The sequence below is a fragment of the Ascaphus truei genome, chromosome 3 (assembly GCF_040206685.1).
Source record: "Ascaphus truei isolate aAscTru1 chromosome 3, aAscTru1.hap1, whole genome shotgun sequence".
Lineage (NCBI taxonomy): Eukaryota > Metazoa > Chordata > Amphibia > Anura > Ascaphidae > Ascaphus > Ascaphus truei.
The window spans coordinates 148,593,194-148,615,379 of record NC_134485.1 but is presented as its reverse complement, the minus strand read 5'-3'; the positions used below and the strand labels follow the sequence as shown (position 1 = coordinate 148,615,379).

General features: G+C 39.6%; 1 protein-coding gene across 1 annotated transcript in view; it reads right to left on the bottom strand.

The window, feature by feature from the left end:
- Positions 1–22,186, bottom strand: part of TBX4 (T-box transcription factor 4) — a 490,915-nt gene that overhangs the window by 407,183 nt on the left and 61,546 nt on the right. Inside the window, exon 4 of the mRNA XM_075593341.1 lies at positions 11,780–11,874. Coding sequence (XP_075449456.1) covers positions 11,780–11,874 — 95 coding nt within the window. The remainder of the gene's footprint in view (positions 1–11,779; positions 11,875–22,186) is intronic.

The following is a 22,186-nucleotide window of genomic DNA, read 5'->3' as shown; positions in this document are numbered from 1 at the left end:
TAAATAAAATAAAATACATTTCTTTAGTTCACTTACCATTACTTGACCCACTCACCGACTCCCGTTGAACAGCTTACTCTCGAACCAATCCACCACGCACAGGAACCCATAAAATTAAAAACCATAACATAATAAACATTAAAATAAAATTCCAAAACAATCTCTCTTTCTTCTATCTGTGGCTCTCTTCCAGGGTCTTCATGTCTTCTACGGCCACGCCCTGGCCTTCTTCTTCTGTAGGAGGTCCTTCCTCCTCGGTGTCTGGCTTCAAAATGAGACGACATTGGCCTGTGAAAACCATGTGTTTAGGCCGAGAGAAAAAAATGATGACGTCACTTAAAGGCAATGAAAGCACAGCCAATCAGAATGGCTTTGCTTCAATTGCCTTTAAGATGACGTCATTAAAAGAAACATGGCTGGCCTCACATGGTACAGTAACCAATCAGAGCATGGGAAGTCTATCCAACAGGCCTCCATAACCTGTGTGAAACAAGTTGCTGGTACCCTGTAGGTCTGTCTGGTGACCCGCCAGCCCGTCGGGGACTCGCGTGGGCTGGGGTATGAACCCTGTATGTAAAAGAATAAATCATGTATTTATGGGGGGGCACAGGGGGTGGGTAATGTATTTAATAAATAGAATGATGCTTATTGTGGGGCAGTGTATTGTTTTTATTGTGGGTACTGGGGGTGGGGGAGGGGGTATTGGCCACAAGGGTATGTGGGTAGGCCTCCCTTGTGGGTAGTGGGTGAGGGTGGTTAGGCCTCACGGGGTGGGGGGTTAGTGTGGGATGGTATGTAGGCCTCCCGAGTGGTGGGTGAGGGTGGGTTAACCCCTTAATGACTGTAGCGGTTAATAACCGCTATGGTGATTAAGGGGTTAGGGGACATTACATTGGATGTTTTTATTCTTGTGTATGTTTTGCAGCAGCAGAGGGGGCATGGCCAGGATGAAGATGAGGATGGCCTTCATTGTGGCAGCCGGACATGGGTGAGTGCTATATGTATTTAATGTATTGATTGGTGTTTATGTATTTTAAATACACAGGGGGTGTATGTTGTTTATTGCAATGTTTATTGGGGGCAAATGTCCCCAATAAACATGCTATTCTGCCTTAACCCCTTCATTGCCTTAGCGGTTATCCGCTATGGTAATGAAGCAGCATTTATGTATTTTAATAATATTGTGCGGAAGCAGGGGGGCTCCTGAGCTGAACTGCATTGATTTGTGGCTCAGAGACCCCCTGCTTCCCGAGTTACAGGCCCCGGTTTGGGGCATTGATTACAGTGTCACCGCCATATTTATAGTGGGCACGACGCGAATGGGGTGCTATAAAGATGGCAGTGACACTGCCACCCGATGACACATACCGGGGCCTGTAACTCGGGAAGCAGGGGGTCCCTGGTCCACAAAGCAATGCGGTTCAGCTCAGGGGACCCCCTGCTCACAGTACACTATTATTAAAAATACATTCATGCTGCTTCGTTACCATAGCACATAGCCGCAAAGGTAAGGAATGATTGTTTATTTATATATGTGTTTTACTCATAGTGTAGATGTACAGAGGGTCTCTGGAGCTGAACCGAATTGGTTTCAGGTCTGGGGACCCCTTGCTTCCCGAGATACAGGCCCCTTTAGGGGGTGCCAGTATCCCTCTGCTTTGTTTACATTCCGTGGTCACGTGATCGGGACATATAAATGCAGAGGGATACCGGCACCTCATAAAGGGGCCTGTATCTCAGGAAGCAGGGGGTCCCCGGACCTGAAACCAATGCGGTTCAGCTCCGGATGACCCCCTGCACATGTACACTATGAGTAAAAGTTGTTTTGATATGTTTTTATTTTGCCGATGTTTGCGCAAAGGGAGCGGCGGGTCTCTCTCTGCTGCAAACACATATCAGCAGAAACGGCCTATCGCCAGGTTATCGGGAGCCAGGATTTTTTATCACCGGCTCATCAGTGTTTTGCTTTCGCAGAGATTCGGCAGGGATCGGCATGGATTCGGCCCTTACTGAATACTGCGAGGGCAAATCGCCAAAATCATGCCTATCGCAACGCTTGCCGAAGAGATTTTTTCGGCGCTTAGTGCATGAGGCCCAATGTATTACTTCCTGGTAAAATATTTTTTAAATATATAAATACATACTACAATTATGACTGCTTTCTAAAGCTTTCTATTAAACAAAAACAGGCAGCCATATTCAAGTGGCCCCACAAAAAATATAATAAATGAATGTTTCTGTTAAATTAACAATTGAATTTGACTGTGAGAAATGGGATTGAAATGAAATGTGTAAAATATACTGCCAAAGGTGGGACTAGAGCCTTAATGGAAAGTCATGTGCCTGTGAATTTTTTTGGGGTGGTGAAATGATAAACCTCTTGTTTCAGGAAAAGGCAAAGTAAATAATAAATATAAGTATGTTTTGGAATAAGTACTCGGCAGTGGCATTTAAGTGAGTGCAAACTGTTAATCTATATAGAACCATCATGGCAACAACCTTATTTCTCCCTGCCCTTTTTTTTGTTGTCAGAATTGTCCATCTGCTGTATAATTGCTTTTGTTTAAAAAATGAGTTGCATGAAAATATCTGCTTGTAGATTTTAGTGGAATTATTTTGGGACACATTCTTGCTTTCACAAAATATTTTAAAGAGCTCAAAGTGTTTTTTGACATAGTCCCGTTTTCCCAGTGTATTCAAACCTTGCAGTCCCTTATTTCTCTTATCACTCACGCCACTCTGCCATGACATTCTGTATACAATGTAAGAGCCGTTAGCTTTGAAGTGCTGGATTAGCCTATGCCAGATCCTAGCCACAGAATAACAAACAACACAGGTTCAACAGGAGTTCTCATCAGTGATTCATTTTTCAAACCCAATTTCACTGCCACTTACACAAGAAACATTGAACTTATAGTCTGTGGATAGATAGAGGAGATTTATCTGGTGTCCTTGTGATTGGAGGGTCAGACAGTTAAGAAAATTCAATTTTTAGGAGAGTATATATAAATTTGCTGGCTCACTTTTATCTATACTTTAACAGGCATTGTTTTTTTCCCACATTTAAGTGCAGGAGGACCCTACAGTTACTATACACCATTATCCTTTTCTCTTCTTTTAGGTTGCTATTTTATATTTATGTTTATTTATATAAAATATTTATATTTTATATTTATAGTATAAAATCTTTATTTCAAAAGTGGTTGAGGAAATTTAGGGCCTCATTCAGAGAGGGTTGATAAAAAATATCGCCAGGGAATTGAAAATTACTGTTTTTTGGGCGTTCCTATCACGGTATTCAGAAAGGCTCGATTACCAGTGATAGCAAAATTCCCAAAACGGGCGAGTTGCTGCCAGCGAGAGCATCGAGCCTCTGAAAAGGCCTAAACCGGCGATTCATTTCTGCTGCAGAGAGAGCGGCTCTGAGAGAGCCGCCTCTCCCAGCTGAAATGTCGCCCGAAAATTATTTATTTAAATATACATTTCTTTAATAGTGTATATGTGCAGGGGGTCTCCAGAGCTGAACCACGTTCGTTTCAGGTCCAGGGACCCCCTGCTTCCCGAGATACAGGCACATTTATGGGGTGCCGGTATCTCCTATGCAAGGAATGTCCCGGTCACGTGACGCGGGACATATCAATGCAGAGGGATGGGTGGGTATAGTCAGTCAGGGGTGGGTGCTTAGGCCTCACGGATGGGTGAAGGGGGTATTAGCCCTAAGGATGGGTGTTTAGACCTTGCGGGGGGTAGCGGTTGGGTTAACCCCTTTATTACCTTAGCGGTATTAACCGCTAAGGTAATGAAGGTGTTAAGTCCCCCCGCAACCCACCCGCAAGGCCTATACAGCCACTAAGGGCCGAATTCCCCCTTCACCTACCCTCACTAGCCACAGTATTTATTGTATTGAATGTCTTTACAGTAAGCCTGGCATGTTTAACCCCTTCATTGCCTTAGCGGTTAGCCGCTAAGGTAATGAAGTTGCTGTACATGCATTTTTTCCAGTAATGCCAAGTATTTTCCTCATTATATCTATTTGCCTGTTTTTAATCTGTTTTTCTCTTTCCATACAGTTTACATTTTTCATAGTGCCTGCTGGCTCCCACATCTTATACTTTTCCATGTGTGAAGAGCCATTTTTCCTCCTATGATACCATTCCAGAATGTGGCATACCTACGAGAATGCCTAGTACTAGTGAGTTCATGATTCATCTCTGCCTATAGGCCTAGCTATGTCATTGACTCAAATGGTGGCAACTGTTCTAGTTCGTTACGCTCAAACTGTAGTTGACTTTATCTCTACCCTGTGCACCATCTAGTTTTCTTTAGTTAGGAAAGGGGGCACAGCCTTATTGCTAGTACACAAAATTCTATTCGGATGATTCAGTGCCTAACAGCTTCTCTGGACTTATCTGTCTATTCAGAAGAATCAAAAATCAGAGGAGAACCACTGGGATTTCTATAGCAGGAAGTCAATGATCCTTGTAGGTTGCACACAATAACAATCTTCCCCTCTTTAGAACATGACAGATGAGAGATGAGCAAAAGTGTCTAAATTCGTTTGAAAATATTCTAATAAACTTTTAGGATATTCACAAGAGTAAAAAAGTTCACCAAACTTTTTTCATATTCAATCAAAAAAAAACAATAACTCATGTTTTCCCAATTAAATGAACATTCGCCATCTTATCCAGTTTCCCAGGGAGTATAATAAATCTCAAAAAGGTTGATTTTCTCACAAACATTTTTCTAATTTAGTGCATTCATATTATTCACTTTGGAAAATTCATTTATGGTGGCTGTTTTGTACTAAGATCATATTTAACTTTTTTTGTGCATCCCTATTTTATGCGATAAAAGCATTAATAAACAGTAGGACAAAATCAGGAGTTTTACAGATTTACAACAGGAGCACCAAACAATTGCCAGCTTGGGTAAGAATGTAGAATTATACATTGTCACATGCATTACATATGTAGCCAGGTCCCCTACCTTCAGGTCAGTGGGGTGGGGGGATGACTCAGGTGCCGCCAGCACCTGAGTCATGGCATGGGTGAAGGGAGCACTCCGGTAGGGCTTCGGGCTGTCAGAAGCAGGGCTGTTTGGCGATTGGGTTGTCGGAGCTCTGTGGACCCCAGCAAGCGAGGGCCGCCATCTTGTTTGCTGCACGCATGTGCCATAGCAGTATTGCGAATGCGCAGTATGGCTGCGAGTGGTGGCCATCTTAGAGCAGGCTCCACAGATGAGATATAGGGACTACAAGTCCCAGCAGCCTCAGGGGCTGCAATACAACATGGGCATGAGAGCCAATAGGACTGAAGGAGCCCCTCATGCAGGATAGAATGTTGCTGGCAGTTGCTGACAGTTGGAGCAGGGACACCAAGGGAGAAGGTAGTATCCGGGTGCCAGTGGCTCCCGATTAGGCCAGATTCCCCCCCTAAGCCCAAAATAGGCCCTAAGTCCCATTCAGGTTGTGGTTGGTGTAGGGAAGGCCCCCAGATAGGGACGCTTCCCTGTAGTCACTACGTTAGTGCTGATAGTGGTATTGACTATAAACGTCGGACGGATACCACGCAGTGTGTGTTGCCTGCGGTCGTGGACCAGATCAAAGGCACAATATAGACATTTAGGGACACCTTCCAACCGGAGCTCCCTCAGGAGGCAGACACAGCATACAGAGTGAAAGGATCTGGTAGACTGCATCGTGGGATCACTGTGCGGTTCTGCGGTTCCATCATATCCCTATACCCTGGCCTGAACGGAGACCAGGAAGGTACCCACATGCCCCAACAGCCACACACCAGGGGTTGCGCTACTCCACATACTTTGGGTGAGCTTGGCTCTGTGGACATCAGGTGGTTAGGAGCCCAGGGCACCTCAGTACTTTGGGGGATCTCCCCGGGGCATGTATATGGTGTGGGTACTCTATACTCTATGTGGGACTGTATTGTTATTTTGTTATAGATATATGTGTTAGTAAAGATAAGTAGTCATACCACTGTGTGTGTATCTTTATTCATTACTGCATTGGTCCTGAAGAGGGGTTATCCTGCAGTGCTAGGATCCCTCTCAGGTGGAAGCGCTGTATCCTGATAGCACGCGATCACCCCAGGCTCCCAGTGGCGAAGGATTAGGCTTCCTGTATGACAAACAGGTATTCAGCACACGTAGTTCCCACTGCTGAGATTCAGACCTTGGGTGCCCAATCTAAATTAGACAATCAGAATCAGAAAAGGACCGTCTCGCCAGAGCGTCCACCAGTGGGCTCTACGATGCCTTGTATCTCCCCGTCACGTGTTCACCAATAGCCAGGTTCCAGTATCTCTCCCTAATTTATTTGGAGGGAGGTTTGAGGGAACACATCTGGAGACACTATTAAGTCAGGAAATCTTCCTCCACCACTTCCTCCACTTCACAAAAGCCCTATTTCAGTCTTTGGAGGGAATTTGCACCACCTTCCGGTCATTCCACTTCTTAAACAAGTACAATCGATTCGATTTGCATGTTAAACGTGCGTTTTGTCACTTTTTATAGATATTATTTGCAATAGAGAATAGCGTTTTTTCTTCACTTTTCATTCTGCTTTTTATGAACATGCCAAACCACCCGGTTTGGAAATGATAATTTTGACTACTAGAATAAGCTCCTATGTGCATTATGATGTCACCGATTAGCTATATCTCAAGGACAAAACTTTTTTTTATAATATTGTAAGATGCACACATTACAAGAAACAAGTCTTCTTTTATTGCGCTCAAATATTTTGATAAATGTATCCCTTTAAAACCATTTTTTTTAGACAAACAACGGTGCATTTAAGAGAAGAAACAATACAAGCTATGGAGAGTATTAAGTGGAGTAAGTCTCTCAGGAACAAAACTGGAGCATAAAGGAAGTAAACAACAAATAAAAAAAACTATTGGTTTCAATTATATTTTTTTCTGAGACATTTGATGCACTTTTTTTTAACATATTTTGGATTTTGTGGGATTTTACAAAATAACAAATTATTTTACAAAATAACCCATTGCTTTCAATTAGATTGTCTGAAATTTCTGAGCAGTTTTATGCACCATTTTGTACCCAGTTTTGCAAACAGTAGATTGAATAAGTTTAAAAGGAGATAATTCATTGAAATGTGATAGTTAGTGGGAGTTTCCATGCGATAGCACCCCGATCTGAACTATTTCAGTTTACTGAATAAACCCCTATAAGATGTCTATTTTTCCTAATAGATAGTGATAAGACAATCAAAGTTAGAAACCTTAATTGTATTCACACACATTTTATGGAAACATTTAATATATATGTTCTTCCTGCTTGAAGAAAAGAAAAGTTCCAGAGCAATGGCGTAATGTCTTAGTTATCCTCATCCACAAGAAAGGAGACAAAGAAGACCTCAAGAAGGACAGATCAATCACAGATCAATTTCCAAAAGTAAAATGATATGATCTAATATGATCTATCACTAGTTTATGATTCATAGATTACAAAAAAGCATTTGATTCTGTCTACAGCTCAGTGGTCCTAGATGCATTAAGAAGACAAAATGTTGAAGAAGCGTACATTGAAATTTATAAAGAACATCTATGAGAATGCCACATCACAATTTTTTTTACATAAATACACAAGGAATATAAGGATTAGCAAGGGAATGTGGCAGGGAGACACTATGTCACAAAAGCTTTTCACAGCAACACTTGAAGAAATGTTCAAGATTGGGAAGAAAACAGAATCAAAATAAACATTGAATGTTTGGATTTGCAGGTGACATTGTTATTTTTGCCACTAGTCCAGAAGACCTCCAGGAACAATACAAGTAAGAAGGTGGGCCTCTGTATGAATCTCTGCAAGACCAAAGTGATGTTCAACAAATGTGTAAAGTCTGTAAAGATCGAAATAAATGGAATAGAACTAGAAGACTATGTCTACCTTGGCAGTCAAATAACAATGGATGGGAACCTTTTAAATGAAATCAATAGGAGAATGAAGATGGGATGGAGCGCATTTGGGGAAACAAGACGTCATTTCAAGGGAACATTCTGCCTGTGCTCATGTATGGATGTTATCTTTGTATTTAAGGTTCAAGTTTATGTCCGAAGTTTCAAACAACACAAAAGTATGTAGAGATGTATACTAGTTATTCCTTCCCACAATTCTCCCCGTAGACCAGTAGGGGGCACAGAGAAGGTGCAGGCCCAGGGCTAGTAGGAATTAGAATCTTCCATGATTCCAGTGGCCATCTTATCTTAAAGTATATAAATCCCACCCAGTCTGCTATTTGTTGCTTGTCAATTTTTTTCCTGAGCAGCAGTCTGGTTATTCTCTTGCCCCTTGCTCTTGTCTTTCCCTGGCTAACATTACCTTGCATCTAGCTCTGTAGCTTTTACAGGTACCTTTTGTTTTGCCTTGTGTTCCCCTTGCACTTCTTGCCCCCTGCTCTTGTGTTCTTCCATGACTAGATCAATTTTTGCACCAAACTCTGCAGACTTTAAATATAACTTTTGTTTAAAAAAAATGTAGTAGCTACCTTGGTGTGAGCATTAAACACGATTTATTTAACTTATATGAGTCTCTGATGTTTCTGGGGTTCCATGTTACCTCCAAGGTTCTATACCCCTAATACCTGAGGAATCAGGAAAAAGAATAGAGGAAAAACAATGAATGGATTCGAAACCAAACCAAAGTCTGTGACATCATCCCAAGGGTGAAGAAATTAAAATGGCAGTGGGCCAGAAATATTGCAAAAAGAAATGACCATCGTTGGACAAAGAGGTACTTGACTGGATTCCACGTCGCCTATTCTAGTAGCTTTGATTTGTCTCAAAGATGAGGAGCAGGAGGTGATGACGATGCAGGTAAGATGCCTCGCGCTCTTGCCAGGCACTGAGCTCTGCTAAATTTCAAGCCAGCTCTGCCTTAAACCTCCCCCCAAATAAATTAGGGAGAGATTTTGAGCCTGTGCTCAAAAGGAACACACCTAAGTTACACACTCCTCCTTCACCTAGTTTAGGCTCTGGAAGGAGCTAGAACCACCTTCATTCAGGTCATTCTGCTTCAAGAGCGAGTACAATTCGGATAAATTGCATGTTAAACCGTGCGGTTTGTCCCTTTTTATAGAAGCAGTTTAGAAGATGCGATTTGCAATAGAGAATACATTTTTTCACACGTTTCATTCCACAACTTCTGAACATGCCAAATGACCTGGTTTGATAATGACAACTTCATAGCTACGAGAATAGGGCCCCAAGGGAGATTAAAAGACGGAGATGACGACCAAAGGTAAAATGGGAGGATGAAATCAGAAAATGTGTAACAAGAGAGGTTTACTTTTAGTGCTGCTTATATTATTTATCCAAATGTATTTTAAATATGACAGGGAAGAGTGATTTCATTTGAATGAGTAATATATTTACCTCCTCCATTGAAAGATTCAGACATTAAAGAGATAGTAAGTACATTTTATGGATGTTTTCATATTGTAAATCATTCATTATTTTGGCACCAGTTTCATTTTGATTTGAAATTGCAGAATTTTCTGTGTTCTTTAACATTTGAAAGGGAGTAATCCTCCTCCACAAGGATCTCTAATGCCAGATGACTAGTAATTTATTATATACTCTTTGTTATCGTTCTTAAACTTAGAAAGATTTCAACGAGGAAAAATAGATTTTTTTAAATGAGTTATCAAGGTGTTGGTTGACCTCCATCAACCTTTTCCCTCAGCATAATAGTCATCCTAACAATAGTGTAAATAAGTATATTAAATAATATGATAAATATAATAAATACTCTTTTTTTTCGGCCACACTGTTTTTTCCAAGAAGAGATCAGAATTTTGGAATCACCTATGCCTGGAATATCTAAGTTATTTTCAAGGAAAGTTAGGCATCTGAGGAATTAACTTAATTCTAAAATTTGGTATTATACAAGTGGCATCAGCTATCAAATAAAGATAAATGCTCTCTCAATCAACCCACTTATTGTTGTTCACTTTTTTACTAGCTTTTTAAAATCAGCATTGGGACATTAAAGAATCATAATACTCGATTCTACTTTGTTCAGATAGCCTCCTGTTTTGCTCTAGCTATTGTCTTATTCACTGTTCTCAGTTGAATATTTTGAAACTAGTGCTGTATCGTGCCAAATTTCTACAGTGTTACTATGGTTTTAACCCCTGAAGCCCATTGATACAGATAGGGCTTTTAATCAAAGTCTCCCAATTTCACAAATCGGAGTACAAACACATCCCATAAAGAACAATCATATGTGTTTTTCTTTAGAACATTCGATTCCTTCTTTTTTACTCTAGTTGTACATTTGGAAAATTGTGATAACACCCATCGACACTTAGGAGTTAGGAAAGTGTTAAACAATATACAATTATAAAAGGAAAAAATACCAAATTCTTTGTTTTCTCTATTTCAAAAAAGTTGTAAGTATCAAATGCATAGGAATTGTTTTTATACTTTCTTCTATAAATCTGATTTTATTTTTACCAAGCATTGTGAATTACTTTGATTTATAACCCTATGGCATAGCTAAGGTAAAGTTACACTAGCATTTGACATTGTGTTAAATATGTATAATTTTAAATGTTTTATGTCATTGTCTTTTACCACTTTCAGTAAAATGCCAGGTCTCAGCTGGCACTAATCTACTGAGAAAACCCATCAAAAATCAGACTCAATAAAGATGCTAAAGGGCGAAATGCAAAATGACTGACCTACTGAATGTCACTATAATGTAATACCCCATACCTATCTCTGAATTTGATAGCTGGTTGGGGTAGAGGGATGAGATTTAAGTGTAAGATCATTACTTGTAGAACATATACATATTATAAAGAAATGCATCTAAAGCATGAACTTGGTTACTAGAGGTATTTATGATAAAGTTATTTATTTCCTTTATTTTTGTTCACTTTTTATACTGGCAGATAAAATGACTATGTATTACAAATGTCACATTGCAGCGACTATTCATTAAAAGTTATTATGTTAAGCTTTTTGGTTGAGATGGGAACCTCCCTCTATTTTACATATAAAAGTAATATTTGGTTGAATCTTGAAATTGAAACACTAACTAGTTTTCTCTGTGATTCTTGTACTCAATCCCCAAAGTCTGGCATCCTTGTTTGGCTTATAATAGCCACCACGTTGCTAACTCTACTGCCCCAACCCAAACTTTGATTCTTCTCTGATATATTGTGTGCCTTTTTATGAGTTTTCTTGATGGTGTCTGGTTTTTCTGGCCCTCTAATGCCGTGGATCCCTAATTTCTGAATTGTGAGTTTATTTTGTCTTTCTAATCAGACACTTGCTGTATGTACTCTTAATCTTACTGTCGCATACGCTGTACTTTCCCTCTCCTCACCCCCGTCTGTCCCCTTCCTCTTTCTCTTCTGTAACCTTCCCCCTCTTGTACCCATTATCTTAGAAAACTTTGTGTAAAAAACAAAGTTATTTTATTCATCATTAGTGAAAACTATAACTCAATGTAACAGGATCATACTACTGCTATTACTACAACGTACAGCAGTGATACTTAATTTGTGCTTTGTCCTCCATTTGTCATGTCAAATCTGAGGCTAAAGTTAAATCTCATCATAAGTGAGGTAATAATAACAACTAAGGTAAGTAAAGAATAGGGAAAATGTACCAGATAATGTTATGTAAAGCTGCAGCATAATTTTTAAGTAAAAGAGAAGCTACCATCCTCAGCACCCAAACAATAAATAGTACCAATGCACAACTTGTAACACAGTAAATTTTCCACAGACCTGCCAGCCTTCGTTATTATCATTTCTGTGCCTGCTTCATGAAACTTCTTCCAAAGCTCCTTTTCGTGAAGATACACTTTGATATTTTCTATTGTCTAAGTGCAGAGGGAAAAAATGCATGTTAGATTTCTATAGTACAAAAACTTATGTGCACATGTTTAATAAGGAAGATTGTAATGTGAATCAGGATTGATATCTGACCCTTTGCTATCATCATGGCTGGTGTCTCTGAGATATAGGGCCTGATTTAATATTGTCTGAATCAGCCGATCGACAACTGCTGCAATATTTAAACCTACAGAACATTAGTGGCTTTGTTAACACCAGATAAAACCAGATTGACCTACATCTTTAAGGTTTACAAAACTACATTTGTTTCAAATTATCACTATATTATAATTATTATGATGTCAATGTATTGCACAGCCCGAAACAATGAAATATGAAAGATACTGTAGTGACCTGAAAATTAATTGATAATGTACAGGATAGCAAATACTGATGGAGTTTGATAAGTTATCAAATACTGACATATACTGATAGAAATAATTTGTCTAAAGAAGATGTGAGATAAAGTGTTGGGGGTCTGGCTGTTCACCTGTGCTGCCTTGATGCTAGAATCAGGCTTAACTGTATCAGTCCTAAAATGTTTTCCTTCTTAGTAAAATGGGATCGCTTTAATTACCCTAAGTTTAAGGATCCCTTCACCTCTTTTTCCCCTCACATATATTTTATATTTATCTTTTGATGTAGAAATAGAAGGTCACAGCACTCCTTGGTATACAACTTCTTTTAAAGCATGATATCTTCTTTATTCATAGTATCAAAAAAAAAGCGATAGCAATACATTTTATAATATTAAAAACAGGCAATCACGACAGTCATACTGAATTGTGCAACATTAGCGAAGGACTAGGGCATTGGGCCAACAAGGCCCATGTAACGATCACTGATACAGTCCCTACATCCGGTATTAAAACACTCACGCGTGACATCCTCAGCTAAGTAGCGGAGCGTAACCCGACTCCCTCCCATAGCAACAATATCAATACAGCGTACGATCGTTATCATATAACAGTCTCTAACAAAGTTTATCTATATTGATCAACCCAGTTTAATATTAGTGTCACATACAAGTTACCCATATTCTCATGATGTGTATGTGAAAGGGGTTAAAAGCAACATTCTTTCAAGCTGGCTTACCTCCCCAGGGGGCACAAAAAAAGTAGCACTAATTCACCCGAATACGTCACACTACAACCCAATTAAGCTACCACAACCAGGGTAAATTTAAGGGCTTAAAACCTTAGGAGTCCTCGGTTCCCCTTATGCTAGAAAAATATGTATTTAACATTTTAAAAAAACAATTTAGTAAAATGTGTCTGAAAAAGTGGACAATCTCTTAAAAAGTGTAATATGTTTAATTAGAGCCCAAAGACAGTACTTATTAAGTTACATTTAGATTTAATATACAACAAGTGTGCAGTGCTTGTTACAGAAAGGAAGGATTACAAAAACATACAATATAGAAATGCAGACAGTTTTATTAAGTAAAAGGGGGTAAAATAGAAGACCTTTATATTACCAACGAATGATATTAGATCCAAGAGGCCCCATGAAATAAGAAATATGAAAATTCACGAGTTATAGATATAACCATCCTATAGATGAATTCTCCCTTAGAGATACTAAAATACCACCCTTAGAAACACAACTTTTCCTTTGACAAGAAACAGATATGAGAGACCACCTGTTATGGGTGTATCTTATCTCCCACTCATCAATCTTTTTGGTGCTGGGTTTATGACAGAAAATAATAATTTAATTTCCTAATCAATCTGAGTAATATAATGTTACCCCCATCATTGTGTTTGGATGATTTTGACGCACGCATATATACCGTTGTTTGATAGCCCCTCTTCTAATTTCGAGAGGGAAACAAATTACCTAACATTTGCAACACAGATAAGCTCTCACATCATACTCATACTTGTTACAGATTCCTATTTTACATTAGTGTGGGTTGGAACATGAGAATTATCAAAAATATGGTGAATCTTTAACCATAATTCATGGTGTCCTATCTATCACCCCTCATTAGGGGTGGTCTCAGGATTTTACGAGATCCTTTGAAGCAGGGCCTGGCAGTTTTCCCTGTTTTTTTAACTGCCACTCTGGAGTCTAAGAAATATCATGTCAAAGGATTGGCATATTTTAATGGAGGACATGGATTTACAAAAAAATTTGGAAAACACTCCAAGTATGACCTGTAGGCGTGCTCGAAATATCAAAGCCCACCTGGTTCATAGCCATTTTCAAGACACTCCAACAAGAACATTGCTAGTACCAAAACCGAAAGTGTAGACGGACGTTCAAAGAGGTAAACAATTGGAGACTTTTATAAGGTGAAATTATAATAAGGCTTTATTGTGCCTTTTCCTTTTCATCAGGAAATCCATCCAAACACAGGGGGGGGGGGGGACAAAGCTTCTATTCACTTGGGAGTATTTCTAGTGAAACACTATGCAATTAATTCACATCTCCCTTAGTCAAGCATTTCTCCCAGCCCCAAACACATAGCATGAAATAAGCAGATATAAGAAGTCTCTTAAGAATGAAAGACTTCTGTTTCTTGGAGGGAAAATCTTCTCAGTCCCTGGTTCAGCTCCCTTCCCTCAGGGTGTGTCAGCTTCAGGTTTAGTAGTTTTCCCTGTGTCTTGAAATCAGCTCTGCTGTGTCTTCTGGCAGAGCTAAAGACATGGTCAGCTCCAGAGATCTGTGTTCTCTTGGTCAGTCTCTCCTGGGAGACTCAAGCACCTTTGCTCTGTCTCCAAAGGTCAGCTCACAAGTGAGCTAAGGAGTCACTTCCTGTCTCAACAGACAGGCTTTTGTAAGCAATCTAAATAAGGCAGGTGGTGTTTATTAATTGACTACCAGCAGTTAACCACCACACTGCTAGATTAAAGGCACATTACTTGAACAGGGATTACTCCCCTGTTACAGACAGGTACATATTGTTGCAGCAGGTGTAAAGCTTGCGACACCATTAAATGCACTAAAACATTCTCTGACTCTACAATACAAAAACCTTCACAATAAAGGAATTCATAAATTGCCTGACCACGGGAGTGATCTATCTGATAAATTGCGTGTGCGGAATGCAATATGTGGGGAAGACCCATAGACCCTTTAAAATCAGGATCCTTGAACACTTGGGGTCAATCCGCAATGAGACGGAAACCCCCATGTCTAGACATGTCTGGCGAGAACATGGAGGGGACAGCTAGGTGCTACAATTCAATGGCATATAGCATATCCTCTGGGGGATTCGCAGGGGTGACTGGGACAAAAGACTCCTTCAAAAGGAGTGCCAATGGATACATAATTTACACACAATGGCCTCAATGAAGGTTTTATTTTTTCACCATTTTTATAAATCATTATGTTCTAATGTCATCAGCTACCCTAGTCTCTTAATTATAATACCTCTAGGAATGGTCTAGTGCTATGCGCAGGGGTGGGGGGATAGGTATACAGTTTAATGACTATTAAAGTCACATGAACCGTATTGACCTTCTAAAGGGCAATTTAACAAACTACTAATACACTCCTACATAACTGATCTGAGCCTTAATTCATCATAGACTAGGATACCACTTAGAATATCAGTTCTATCATAGCCATTGTGTGTTTAATCCATTATTGTCCTTGTTGAGTCACCCTCTCTACCCCTTACTGAAGGCAGTGATATCATAATCCTTAATGTGATTATATTGTGTATATTTTGAGTCACGAAGATTGATGCTGCCACACATGAATTACACTATTCTTAGCAATGCTATTTACCTCAGAGATTTTACATTACACCATTCAATTTGTTTTGAGTGTGGTCATATACAGTATTCATTGTGGACCTATCAGGTACTCAATTTGAGTGTGCTTACACTAACACTGGTCACATTTGGTCTGAGCTCTTACTACACATCAAGCTCCAACTACATATTACCCACTGTGTCTTTTGACTTAGACTGATGTTAGTTACAGATGTGTAGATACTAACAAATACCATCTGTATTTATTTGGTTGATTAGCAACTGGTATTATACCGAGTTACAAATTGTGTCATTGCATACCACCCTAATAGCTGTCTCTATACTAGCTATTTTCTCAGTCTGGTTGTGTCACAAATCGCCCCATAGGGGATTTTAGCATTTTGTGTGTTATGTATAGATTTTTAATGTCGTCGCAGATGTATTAATAAAATTTCTTTATTTTTGTTTTGTGAGATTATACTCACTCTAGTGTGTCATTAGGTAGGAGTTATTATACTCCACCTAGTGGGACAATTGGTATTCCAGGCTATTATAGCTGAATAAATTACTTTGAGTGCAGCTAACTGGGTTCTTTTTGTTAACCTTGAGTTAACTTGTTGTGCTATATAAATGCAGCCAGGCAATTGACCAGACCACCTGCCTAATGAGAGCTCTGTGAAAGAGTGTCATGTGAGACACAGGAAAGAGATTTCTTAGCTCGCAAGGGAGCTGACATAGGTAAAGGAGGGCTATGTTCTGGGAGCAAGACAAAATGGGGCCAGACCTCTATGTCTGGACCCTCAAGCAGACACCTACCCAGACACCACTGACCTGGAGGGCCACCTGCGTTAAGATACTGTTAAGACTTTGGGGTGATAAGTGGGTAAGGGGATTTCCCACCCCCTTGCCTTGCAGAGAGGGACTGGGGAAGTAAGTTAGCCCATACACAGGGATAGATGTGTTTTTTTTTGTTTTATGTATGTTTGTTTGCTGTATTGTTTCAAGGAAAAGACAAAAAAGCCTTATTTTAATTTCACCTTCAAAACGGTCTCCATTGCATACCTCTGCACACATCTCTTACATAGCCTGACAAAGGGAATAGAATGAAAGACTATGTAAAAAAAAAATGTACACATTTTGCAGACCTACAGAAGTATGTGTGTAACCTTTGTCACGTATATACAGTTTCACATGGGATGGGAGTTCCACCAGCAACCTTTATCACTCCCAATTGTCCCCCTACTATTAGTCCTCAAAGAAATAATGACACGTTATAGTCTTGATTCATTCTTTTAGGTGACACTGTGTCCAATTTTTGCATCCAGAACATTTCTCTATGTTTGAGAAGTTTCGCTCTGTCACTACCCCCTTTTTGGCTTATGGACAGATTTAATCACTTGATACATTAGCTGCAAGACAGCGTGCCCAGCCTTTGAGAAATGTGATAATAATGACATCTGCTGACATCTAATTGTGGACTTGTATTGACTTATTCTATTTTTAAGGGTTTGGTAGTCATTTACATATACTTGACCACACAGACACTTAATAAGGTATGTAAAGGAAAAATTTAAGGCAAATATCTTCACAGCATTAAAAGTCTTGTGTGTCACAACATTATCAATATTGATATACAACCCATAGATTAAATCTAGTTCCAAAAAAGTCAGACTTTCAAAATGGTCTGTAGTAGAATATCCAAGATGAATTAGGGCGTGTATAATGTCAGGGTATAGAAAAAAATAGAAAGAAAGAGAAAAAAAATAGTGCAACATGTCACAGCATAGAATTTTGCTCAAAAGCAATTTCCAGTTCACTCACAAGTGTAAATGTTAGTCAAGCGTTTTCAAGGGTGGTGATCATTTGTTATCTGCAGTGTAAGGTGTAAACTCTATGAATGCTTTAAAAATCAGAAGAGAAAATGCCCATAATCTATACAGTTTTAAAATTGAAAACTCACATAACAAACTCACAAACAAATGCCACAAAATGTAAAACGCACAAACAAGTGTCAGAAGCATTGGAAAGAATTAATGTTGGTTGAGCCTCCTATCTGTGTAGGTGTGGTGTTGGCGTTGTTCTCTCTGTAGCACTTCAGCTTAGACCTCCTAAAGCTACCTGGTCATGTGCCCTGGCTTTCCTGGGGTTGATCTTGGAATCCTCAATGCTGCCTCAAAGTTTCCGCCCACTCCAATCGCCCTACAGTTTTCACTGCTGTTTGCAGCTTCCTCAGGGATTCCTGGCTCTCGCAAGTTACAGTCCAAGTTTTTTTAAAGAAAATGACTTGATTTAGCTCCATAGTTGAACTTCTAATTAGATGTTCCCTTCGTATCTCAAATACAATCTTAAATTCTAGTATAGTGATATAGGGCAACTAAATGGGATACCTTTCATGTATCATAAATTGTATACATGCATATATACAAATCACAATAAAATCAAAGACAAAAACATAAGTACAAAAGAATATCTAACTACGTAACACATTACAAAAATGGACATCCTAATGGGTTTTCAAAAAATGGAAGATAGACGAAGTTAGACAGCATAAATTTCCACAAAGTGCAAAAATATGGTACAAAACCACTCAATAAAGTGAGATGTTGGAGATCTAGATGTGATATTAGGGGTAGTCAATAATAAATGGTTTCCAAATATAACAAGTATATTTCAGAAATTTAAAATGATAGGCCCAAGTTTTTCCCCAAAAATAATTCCCCAAAAGTGTTTATAAATTGAATGTCCAAAAGTAGTTACATAGTTACATAGTAGATGAGGTTGAAAAAAGACATACGTCCATCAAGTTCAACCTATGCTAAATTTAGACAACAGATACTTTATCCTATATGTGTACTTACTTATTAATCAAGAGGAAGGCAAACAAAAAAACCCAGTGCCATATCATCCAATGATATCTCATAAGGGGAAAAATAAATTCCTTCCTGACTCCAAGAATTGGCAATCAGATTAATCCCTGGATCAACATCCTTCCCATGTTTACTTAGTTGGAATATCCCTGTATACCTTTCCCTTCTAAAAATATGTCCAAATCTATTGTATCTGCCATCACAGTATCCAAGGGTAATGAATTTAACATTTTAGCTGCCTTTACTGTAGAGATCCCTTTCCTTTGTTGCTGGTGAAATCTCCTTTCCTCCAACCTAAATGGATGCCCCCGAGTCCTTTGTACTGCCCTTGGAATGAATAGTTTTTTTTTTTTAAAGCTCCTTGTACTGTCCCCGAATATATTTGTATATAGTTATCATATCCCGTCTTAGATGCCTCTTTTCTAATGCAAATAAATCTAATTTAGCTAGCCTCTCCTCATAAGTTAGATTGTCCCTCCCCTTTATTAATTTGCTGGCTCTTCTCTGCACTCTCTCTAGTTCCATAATGTATTTTCTTAGGATTGGTGCCCCAAATTGTACTCCATATTCAAGGTGTTGTTTTACTAATGCTTTGTAAAGGGGCATAATTATGTTTATTTCCCTTCCACCCATTGCCCTTTTAATGCAAGATAAGATCTTGTTTGCCTTTGCAGCTACTAATGAAAGGGAAAGGAGGGGAGGGAAAGAAAATTGCTCTTGCTACAGTCTATATAAGTGTGGGTGCCAGGGGTAAGAAGGACTGGACAAAAAATGCCGCTTGCCTTAGCAAGCGAGAAAGACCCCTATACAACTAGCACTCAGGGACAGAACGGTGTAAAAAATTAAATAATAACTTAAATAAATGTATACAAAAAGGAGTGAAATAAACACACAACGCTAAAGTTTAATGATTAAAAATAGTATTAAATCAAATATTGAGTTAATATAAACCACCTCCAAGATATTGGGGGTGGAAGATGAGGACTATAGGGCACTGGCACCATGCAATGATAGATGGTATTGCAAGTGGTTCCTCAGGGGGAGAGGGGAACGAGTGGTATATTAATGAATATATACCCACAAAAGGTGTAGTGTGTGAGGATAGAGTGTAATAGGTATATGTATTCCTCACACGTCCCAATCTACCCTGAAAGAAATATAGTCATTCCACGGTGTACGACACAGGTGATAAACAGCAACAGCAAGAGGATCTTATAGTAGCTACCTCTAGATAATAGGGCTAGATGTTAAACACCCTAGATGGTATAAATGAGCTGATTATAACCTGATAAAGTGGATGCTAATGGCTGATAGCAGAATCTTCCTGCAAACAGGACAGGCAAACGGCAGCACAGCAATGGATGAAGAGAGGAGATCCTCTGCATTTCTCACGGGACTATCTGTGTGTCCCGTGAGAAATGCAGAGGATCTCCTCTCTTCATCCATTGCTGTGCTGCCGTTTGCCTGTCCTGTTTGCGGGAAGATTCTTCTATCTACATTTCACTGCAGGCACGCCGGGTAGGTGCTGAGTCCACACGCTGATCCCACGCTGTTCCTCGTCATTTCGGAGCGACGCCTGAGCCGCCGGTCATGTGACCGCCCTCTGCGACTGTTCTGTTGCAGGAGGGTTGGCGGCGGAATCATCCACGCTCCACACGGGAGCCAAGGCTATTACATCTGGCCTAGCGTGGCAGCAGAAGATACCGAGGCACAATCAAGATCAAGTATACCACACCACCTACAAACCGTGACTCTTTCTATCTCGGCGTATTTGGAGCTCATTCTGAGCCAGCCGCTGGGAGAGACATCAGGTTATACTTTTATGCTGCTTCATATAGCAGTGTGGTGTGGTTTTCATGACTTTATCCTTTCAAGGCACCACCCGTTTCATTCTATTGAGCACCTAAGGGGTTAAAATCTACTTTTTTTGACCTGGGTATATTAATGGCTGATAGCAGCCATGCGCACAGTGATTCCACCAATGGTAGTGACTAAAGCCTAAAAGTCCAAATTCGCAACGCAGATAAAATATAAGTGATTTACATGAACTAGATTACTATATAGCTAGGATAAAATACTGTAGAGTGGAGACCCTGAATACATTGTATACGTGGTTCACTGAAACAGGGAATCCATTCAAACAGAATGACAGTGGTATTGTTAGATATCTTAATACCAGAGTCAGATGAGCGCAGTGTATAATGCAAAGCACTGCTGCTCAGATACTCAGTGAAGGCATAGGGCTTAGTAGCTATTATGTTATATGTAGTTTATACGGAATACAGTGCAGAGAGATTCCTATACATATGGGTACAATAAGATTAGCACAGTATAGTAGGTAGCTGGTTTATAAACGGACTATCACTATGCTAGTAATTGATCACACAGCTTGCATAAGTAATTGTTGTCAAATTCAAAGCACATATTAGCTGCAGCAGATAACCATTGCAAGTACCCATCCGGCGTGGTGTATTCATGAACACCACAGAACATTAAACTGCCGGATGGGGAACTAACCAGAAACCTATTATATAAAGGCAGCGATTCCCCATTCAAAAGAGCCGAGGGAGACCGCCATGATCATGCCTGCACGCTGACCAGTGACGTCACTAAGCAAAGCCCACCACCGACGATCATTTCGCGTCACTCTGACGCTTTCTCAAGGTGGCCATATTCATTAATATACCACTCCCTCCCCTCTCACCCTGAGGTACCACTTGCAATACTATCTATCATTGCATGGTGCCAGTGCCCTATAGTCCTCATCTTCCACCCCCAATATCTTGGAGGTGGTTTATATTAACTCAATATTTGATTTAATACTATTTTTAATCATTAAACTGTAGTGTTGTGTGTTTATTTCACTCCTTTTTGTATACATTTATTTAAGTTATTATTTAATGTTTTTACACCGTTCTGTCCCTGAGTGCTAGTTGTATAGGGGTCTTTCTCGCTTGTTAAGGCAAGCGTCATTTTTTGTCCTTTGCAGCTACTGCATGCTTTTGGGCACTATTGCTAAGCCTGCTGTCTACAAGCATTCCTAAATCCGTCTCCATCATGGATTCCCCCAATTTATCCCCAATTGTAAGTCGCCTGTTTATTCTTGCATCCCATCTTACATTTATCTGTATGAAACCTCAACTGCCATTTACCTGCCCCCGTTTCCAGTCTCTCCAAATCCTTCTGCAGATCAATTACATCCTGCTCTGATTCTATTACCTTACACAATTTAGTATCATCAGCAAAGATGGAGACTTTGCTCTCGATGCCAACCTCAAGGTCATTAATAAACAAGTTAAAAAGCAGGGGTCCCAGTACCGATCCCTGAGGTACTCCCCTCACGAGTTTAGCCCAACCTGAAAAAGTTCCATTTATGACAACCCTCTGTTGTCTATCCTTCAACCAGTTTTCAATCCAGGTGCATACATTATTACTGAGTCCAATTTGCTTTATTTTGTACACCAACATCTTGTGTGGATCCGTATCAAAAGCCTTTGCAAAATCTAAGTAGACAACATCAACTGAATTACCATGGTCTAAATTCCTACTTACCGCCTCAAAGAAACAAATAAGGTTAGTTTGGCATGATCTATCCTTCATAAATCCATGCTGACTATTACTAATAATTTTGTTTTCCATTAGGTATTCCTGAATATTATCCCGTATTAAACCTTCAAGTAGTTTCCCCACTATTAAAGTTAGGCTTACAGGTCTGTAATTCCCCAGTT